General features: G+C 36.6%; 1 protein-coding gene and 1 long non-coding RNA gene across 2 annotated transcripts; both read right to left on the bottom strand.

Moving 5' to 3' along the window:
* Positions 1-3,525: 3,525 nt before the first annotated feature.
* LOC108380152 (organic cation transporter protein-like) lies at positions 3,526-6,055 on the bottom strand. Its single transcript, XM_017636525.1, has 2 exons — positions 3,871-6,055; positions 3,526-3,794 (listed from the first exon to the last, which is right to left on the bottom strand). The coding sequence occupies exon 1, from the start codon at positions 5,949-5,951 to the stop codon at positions 4,239-4,241; it is 1,713 nt and encodes a 570-aa protein (XP_017492014.1). The 5' UTR covers positions 5,952-6,055; the 3' UTR covers positions 3,526-3,794; positions 3,871-4,238.
* A 428-nt stretch (positions 6,056-6,483) lies between these two features.
* Positions 6,484-7,552, bottom strand: LOC108380153 (uncharacterized). The gene is made up of 2 exons (XR_001849540.1): positions 7,055-7,552; positions 6,484-6,595 (listed from the first exon to the last, which is right to left on the bottom strand). It is a non-coding gene; the product is annotated as an uncharacterized LOC108380153 (long non-coding RNA).
* Between the last annotated feature and the right edge of the window lie 529 nt (positions 7,553-8,081).

The following is an 8,081-nucleotide window of genomic DNA, read 5'->3' as shown; positions in this document are numbered from 1 at the left end:
AAAATCAGATTTTCCAACCGATAAGCGTTTCCGCAGCGTTATTTCGGTATGCTTCATACATATTGTATGAGCATGAGAATTTTTTGACAGCCAGACAACACTGCCGCGTTTATTTCGCTAAGGATGTTATAGAATTATTTGCAAAAGTTTCGAAATTATTGGAGCCAAAGCGGAGCTGGTTCAAGACGAACTGTGCGGATTGTCAAAATGATGTGTTTTTTGTACATTTGTACATTCAGTTTCAAATATACAAGTTCAAATATTGGCTTCGTTTCTTTATACATTCCGGATAATCCCATTTCACAGCCGGAATAAACAGAATGCGTTTGAAATATACGTTAACATATCACCAGGAGCGTTCTAAAGAATAAATAAACAAAAAAGTTTATTCCAAACGTTCAGAATGAATAAAGAAATGCAGCCATTATTGCGCTTGGTAATATTCCAAATCAAACCCCGTCCCGCCCTACACTTTGATTTAAATTGTTTAGTTGTTATTTTTTCGTAATTATCAAGCATTTCTAAAAACATTTTTGACGTTGTTTTGAAATTTGGCTACATAAAATAATGTAATTAATATTTTCTAGAATATGAAAATAATACACTGTGCGACGCGCGCAAGAAGTTGAGAGTTGGCTATCTTTCTGCTTTGTGTTGGCGTTAGCGTTTGGCTATGTGAACGGTGGCATTCATGTATTTATAGTCAGCTGTTGAAGCGACGCCAACTCCAACGCAACGCGAAAGGTGTATGTCAGGCATGACCAACGCCGGCAGAACTCCATAAGCAAGTGCCCTGCGCTGGCAGAATTCTATNGGCTTCATACATATTGTATGAGCATGAGAATTTTTTTACAGCCAGACAACACTGCCGCGTTTATTTCGCTAAGGATGTTATCGAATTATTTGCAGAAGTTTCGAAATTATTGGAGCCAAAGCGGAGCTGGTTCAAGACGAACTGTGCAGATTGTCAAAATGATGTGTTTTTTGTACATTTGTACATTCAGTTTCAAATATACAAGTTCAAATATTATTGCGCTTGGTAATATTCCAAATCAAACCCCGTCCCGCCCTACACTTTGATTTAAATTGTTTAGCTGTTATTTTTTCGTAATTACCAAGCATTTCTAAAAACATTTTTGACGTTGTTTTGAAATTTGGCTACATAAAATAATGTAATTAATATTTTCTAGAATATGAAAATAATAATACGGTTAGTCCAAACCATGGTAAAAATTACAATAAAACTATCAATAATATGTATAGTGTTTATTNGTTTTGAAATTTGGCTACATAAAATAATGTAATTAATATTTTCTAGAATATGAAAATAATACACTGTGCGACGCGCGCAAGAAGTTGAGAGTTGGCTATCTTTCTGCTTTGTGTTGGCGTTAGCGTTTGGCTATGTGAACGGTGGCATTCATGTATTTATAGTCAGCTGTTGAAGCGACGCCAACTCCAACGCAACGCGAAAGGTGTATGTCAGGCATGACCAACGCCGGCAGAACTCCATAAGCAAGTGCCCTGCGCTGGCAGAATTCTATAGTCAAGTGCCCTGCGCTGGGCATGCTTGATGCATGTGGACGGGCCTTTACTTACCTTTGCTTATCAAATTGCTTTATGGTCTGATTAGGCATAATTCGCATAACTTCGCATAAGTTTTAAACTGTCATTTTGTATGTACTCCATTACCCAGAAATTAGAGTATCTTGTAAAAACTTAGCGATCTGTTGAGTTTAGCTTTTGCCTCTTATTTCCTTAAGTAATATTTTAATTGCAGCATGCATAACCACACCTTTAGGCACTCTTTTAATGTATATCCTTTTCATGTTTTCTTTTTTATGCCATTCTACGTAAACAAATTTTCGATCAGCTGTACCAAAAACTTGCAAATTTTTGCTAGTTTAGCGTTCGCGTACTTTTCCAATATTCCTCTCCTTGAGAGAGAACACGTGAAAATTCACTAGAATTTTTATACATTTTGTTTATAGTTATGTGGTACATATTTTTAGGCCTAGTTTTTCTGCATAAACACCCTCAGTCTATTTATGAATGTATGAAATTCACTTTACCAAAAAATTTGAATTGAATAACGCTACTTATTTAATTATGCAATGTGTGTTTTCATTTTAGCCCCGGTTTCGAGTCAATGGCACATAACAAAACGGGTTCCCAATTTTGAAATTAAGAAAAACCGGTCTTATTTTAAATAAATATTTTTCATATAGTGATAATACTTACGGTTAGTCCAAACCATGGTAAAAATTACAATAAAACTATAAATAATATGTATAGTGTTTATTTAAAAAAAAAGAAACAGCAAAACAAATTAAGTTCAAAATATTTTAAAACAAAAGTAAAATACCTAATAATTAATGAAAGATTCACGTTTGGTTTTTATTGTTCGTTTCACATTTTAAAATCGAATAAATTTTCCTACGTGTACGGCCAAGCTTCTTCTCCAAAAGAAAATGTGCGTCTTAGGGCCATTTTTTCAGTGTACGGCTGTGGTTTAAAATTTGTTTAAGCGCTCGAGCTGGCTAGTTTAAACTAAGATGAGCCAATCAAATGGCAGACAGCTGTTCAATATAAACGCAGTTTACGTAATCTAATCTTAAAACTGGCACTGAAAAACTGGCCCTTAGGACCATGATAAAAACATTAGAAGGTAAAATCATTCTCTCAATTCGTCGGCCATGATTTTATTCTGACGTTTGCAAACATTTTAAAATCGTATAAAATTTTATATAAAAAAATGATTTTTCAGATTTTTCAGTGCTGAACTCTCGTAAATTTCATAACGACTGATAAGCAATCATTAATTTTCAGCTGAAATTTCATTTACGAAATAATTGATTCCTTTTAAACATATATGTACATACATATGTATGTATGTAATTATGTATGTGCTTGTATACATACTTACAATGGGCAAATATTCAACAAAGATGTTTGCACAGTTCTTATAGTTTAGAAAAGAAAAACTTAAAAAATAGACTTGTGCGATTACAATCGTTCAAAAATATTTTGTAGAGACGTAACAACATCGTAAATGAAGTGGAAAAAGTCGTGACTAATATTTCAATTTTTTCCATAAAATGATGTGGGGAGTTGTAATTCGATGAAATCCAACATATAAATCAAAAAGTGAATTTTGAATTTTTTTATTAGTTATGACTTTTTGCATTTCAACGATGATGTTTCTTACGTGTTTTTGCATTTCAGATGACGATATGTACATATACATATGTATGTGTGAGTGTGTGCGCAAATTTCTAAATGCAATAATGTTTGTATATCGTCGTTTAAAGTATAAAACCGCGTGTCGTCGTTTTGCAAAACCGCGTAACTGAAATTTTTTGCCAAAAATTGCATTTACTCACCGAAGTTCTTGGGCCAAGCCTCATCCATTCGTCCTGAAATATACTAGCCAGAAATATGCGATTGCTTTATAAAATATAGAACCATTTTGAAATATGAGTGTTTTTACTCTCTAGAAAATAATTTATGCAACCTCACATACGCGGTTTTGCACTTTAAACGACGATATGTATGTATGTATGTACAATAAACCGTATGTATCACAATGATAATGTAATCGCCCTTGGTAGAGTAATTATATTTGCTTATAGATAGTTTTCAGAATTTTTAACCTTTATTATTAGGGCCGTTTTAGTACGTTGACGAAAAAAATTTGTATACTCCTGAAGCACTTTTATTGCAAGTGTTCAAAATCGATTGGAACAATTTGAACATAATTTTGTGATACGGTTTACTGTACCATATAAACCTAGCTGGAATTCATACCGATGGTCGCTATATACATACATACATATGCATGTGCGTACATATTTTGATAATTAGGCAAACATTTTAGCCTTGGTCATGCAGTATCAAATAAGAGGGTTTGATTACATATTGAACATAGAAACGGTAAATAATGACAAAATTCATGTAAGCTAATATTTCATCGGTGGGTCATAATAATGATTAAGTCGAAATACATTATATTCGAAAATAGTTTTGAGATGAAAAGTATCCTATACATTGTAAATGAGATAATTTTGGTAAGCACTTTTTCCTTTATCCCACAAAATGCGTGAAAGTTAAAATAAGAATTTTAGATAGAGCCTTTCTATATTAGGGTAACGATATGTATATCTAAAAGATTTAACTTATTTAAATAAAGATGTGCTACAAATTCAATAATGCATAGGAAAACTTTGGCAATATCATCATCATTTAGCATTCCCATTTGTGGCGCTATTTGTCTTCTCTTGTGGCACGATTCTTGTCAGCTCCTCTCCGCCAGCTTCAGCAACGTCATCGTTTCGAGTGCGCTTTCCGAAAAGCTCACCATCTGCAATCGTTTCTGGCATTGGTTTGTTGAGCGTCTCCGGCAGCATCAACGACAAGAGACCAGCAAGGAAAGCCAAGGCGCCACATATAACCAAAGGCAAAGGACGCCATACTTCGCCGAGTAAATTTAGGTAAGGCGCTAAAATACCGCCCACTCGCGCCACCATGGACGAGGCTCCCAAGCCAACATTGCGCACCACTGTAGGAAATTGTTCCGCTGAGAAAATGTATATGGTGCCATACGAGGCGGTAATAGCCAATTTGCCGACCATAGCAAAAGTAATAATGATCCAGTTCTTATCGGCAGGTACAGCTATGGTCAGCAGTAGAGCAATACCAGCAACCAGCATACAGCCACAAAGAATTGTGCGTCGACCCCAGCGATTAAGTGTGAACAGGAGGAATGAGTATCCTGGAATCTCGACAGCTCCCGAAATCATAAAGTTAAGAAGTACATTGCCGCCGAGATTGTTTGTGTTCCATGATAGACCATAGTAGACACCACTGTTAACAAACCAATCGAAGAGAATTAGCAGTGTTTTTCGTCTCAAATTTGGATACCTAAGAAGATCGAAAACAGTTGGTGCTTTCTCTTCAGCGCTGCCGGGTGAGTGGTTCTTTTCTTTTTTCTCTCTTTCTGCTGCTTCCTCAATTAGATTGTCGTAGACCTCACTAGGTATGTTCACTCGATTTATATGTGCGGCCTTCTCAATAATAAAGATTGCCTCCTCCTTTCTACCCTTGGAGAGCAGCCACCTGGCCGATTCCGGAATGACCCAATGATAACACATGAAAAGTAACCCAGGAAGAGTGAGTGCTATTTGTAGCCAACGCCAGTCGTGAATGAAGTAAGCAAAGCCCGCTGTCAACATGAATCCAACTGAGAAGAACATTTGCATGGCCACCCCGGCGAAGAGGCGATACGAGGAGCCCACCATTTCCATAGCAATGACATACGCCACCAGAAAGACACCGGATGTTGTTGCGCCAACAACCATACGTGAAATCGTGTAGGTAAAGTACTCAGGAGCAACCCCAGCCAGCACGCCAAAGACGACTTGTATGACCAAAGAAGCGAAGAAAATCGGTTTTCGCCCATACTTGTCTGACATCTGGCCGAATACAATACTGCCCAGCAGCACACCAAACATGAAGAGGCTATCACTGGTGGCTGTCAACAAGCCACGAGCACACACCATATCCCATTCAGTTACGGCGCTGTTCGCATATTTGGAGCGGTCGTAGACATAGTGACTACATTTGGTAGTGCCATTTTCGGTCGCCGGCCACATTGCTGATTCCAGATAGTCCGTTGTATAATCGACATTATAGTACTCGCATTTTTGGAATTTGCCAGTAATTGCGTCGTACGGATAAGTGAGATTCCAATACAATGCCGGAAAAGAATCGTAAGTTACATTCAAATTATTCTCGAATGGCAACACACAGCGAAATTCTGGGCGCGCCAAAAGGAAGACACCTGCGAGCTTATGGAATGCGCATGAAATGGCGGGTAAACAGAGTAGAAAATAAATTTGTTTTTGATATTTGCCGAAGTCGCCTAGATAATTAATGACGTCATCGTAGCCCATTGTATCAGCTGGTTTTTTATGTATCTATATATGTTGTATGTACATCCAGTCATATATATATAAATGAGAAATTTAAGAATGCGTTCAAATTGCGTTTGGCATATCCAATTAAAATGCGACAAATAATTTAATATTTCATTTGATTTTATTTGTTTCTAGCACAAATACTTAGTTATATACGTATGTATGTATGAGCGATGGCGTGGTAAATACATATGTACATATGTTAAAGATTTCGACCTTCAGACAATGCGGTTGATTTAAATGGCAGCGAATGGAAACAAAATTAGCACGCAAATTTAGCGACGAACTTGGCAAAACTGACAACAGCTCACAACAACTCCAGTAATGTGTCTATTCGACGGGGGTTACAAATCAAGCCCCACTGCTGAAATCTAAAGGACACTCCTCCTTGGGATTGGTGGCTGCTTGAATGCTTTACACCTTCCTTGTTACCAGCGCTGGGTATCTGCTTCGATACTGCAAATTTAGTTCGCGGTCTAAAATTTTGGCCTCTGTTGGGCTTCTGATGTGGCCTTTTCGTTTTGTGCTCACTCAGCTTTTTCGCTTTTTTTTTGTTTATTATCAAAAGTTTATAACCGACACACGTGTGCAAAAAGAATCGTTCACTGGTTTTTGTTGATCTACATACATACTTATGTCGTTGTTTTCATTAGTTGATAATACAGCTTTTAGCCGCAAGTGAACGCATGCCCATATGTACACACATACTTAGATATGTACCCAGTCGGAAAAGTAGTAATGCATTACATGTGTGATAAATAATATAATGCATTTCTTATGCATTCTCGATAATACTACTGCTAACTATTTAATCGGCATTCTAATGTATTCAAAATGTTCCAAAAATTTCATATTAAAACACATTAATTTCTCGATACTAGGTGATGCATAGTTGATTGCCCCACTTCTCTAAGGACATCGCCCTGGAAAAAAATGCATTTTCGAATGTGAAACGCGCTGTTTTACTGATTATTTTTTACTACTACTATACTAAATACATTACATTTTCCCACTGGGTATGCATTGGCGTATGAGTATGGTTATCACACTGAACTAATTGCACGTTGCGTATACGTCACCTCCTCACACGACACATCCAAAGTCTATAATACGCATAAGTATGTATATACAAATGTATTTCTTGTCAATATATAAATATGTAATTCACAACTGTATAGTCCTTTATTCCTTTTTATTGATTCCATGTGTGTATACATACATATGTATGCACCATCTAAACAATATTTATTTACTGGGCGATTTTATCTACATACACCTCTGGACAAGTAGTAGTACAATGCTTTCAAAAAAATTTCGGAATTACGATTTTTCTATTCGCGCGCACCTTCGCCTCAAAACTTACAGCGATCTAAGTGAACCCATTCGCGATCTCGACCAATGGAATACTAACTGCAAGTTCTATAAGCGCTTCCCCAAAAGCTATCGGATGCCGTTGAAGTACAATAAATCACTGCAAAAAAAGTTCTGTGCGTCATTTCTCGCTTCTCATTTTCGACCTCCCATTCGCTTCCGATGGCGGCAACAGGCATCTAAGTTGCTCAATGGTGCATGTTTGCTTTACCACAAAACTCTCATTCGCTCAATATGAACAAACAACTGACAAAGTTTTACTCAAACTACACAGACCTTCCGTAGTCGACAGCACGTGCATTTATACATTCAATATTCAATGTATGTATGTATGTATATATCCATTAGGATGTCCCGGTTTTTTAATGTAAAATAAAATTAAATTAAATAGAATAAAATAAAATAGAATACAGTGAAATAAAATATATGAATAAAAAAACTAAAAGAAAACAAGTAAAAAAGTCCAAGTTCGAGCAAAGCCGAACATTAAATATCCGAAAACTACCGTGACATGGTAAGCAGGTTTTACCCATGCTTCAAATATGTACGGATGTTCGGTTAAACTTAGTGAGATAAAGTTATATAGCTATAAGTGGGCGGTGCCAGGTCAATTTAGCGAAATTCCATAATAATCTTTTTTTTCAAGAATTTGTTGTAAGCAGGGCTTCGGAGCGGAGCAAAGGAGCAAGGAGCAATGGATTTTAGCTGGAGCTAAAAGAATCACTTGCTCCTTAG

Source organism: Rhagoletis zephyria, unplaced genomic scaffold, assembly GCF_001687245.7.
Source record: "Rhagoletis zephyria isolate East Lansing unplaced genomic scaffold, Rhagoletis_zephyria_1.1 Rzeph_scaffold_18391, whole genome shotgun sequence".
In the NCBI taxonomy this organism is placed as follows: Eukaryota; Metazoa; Arthropoda; class Insecta; order Diptera; family Tephritidae; genus Rhagoletis; species Rhagoletis zephyria.
Note: the sequence above shows the minus strand (reverse complement) of the source record. Positions and strands in the feature narration are given on the sequence as shown.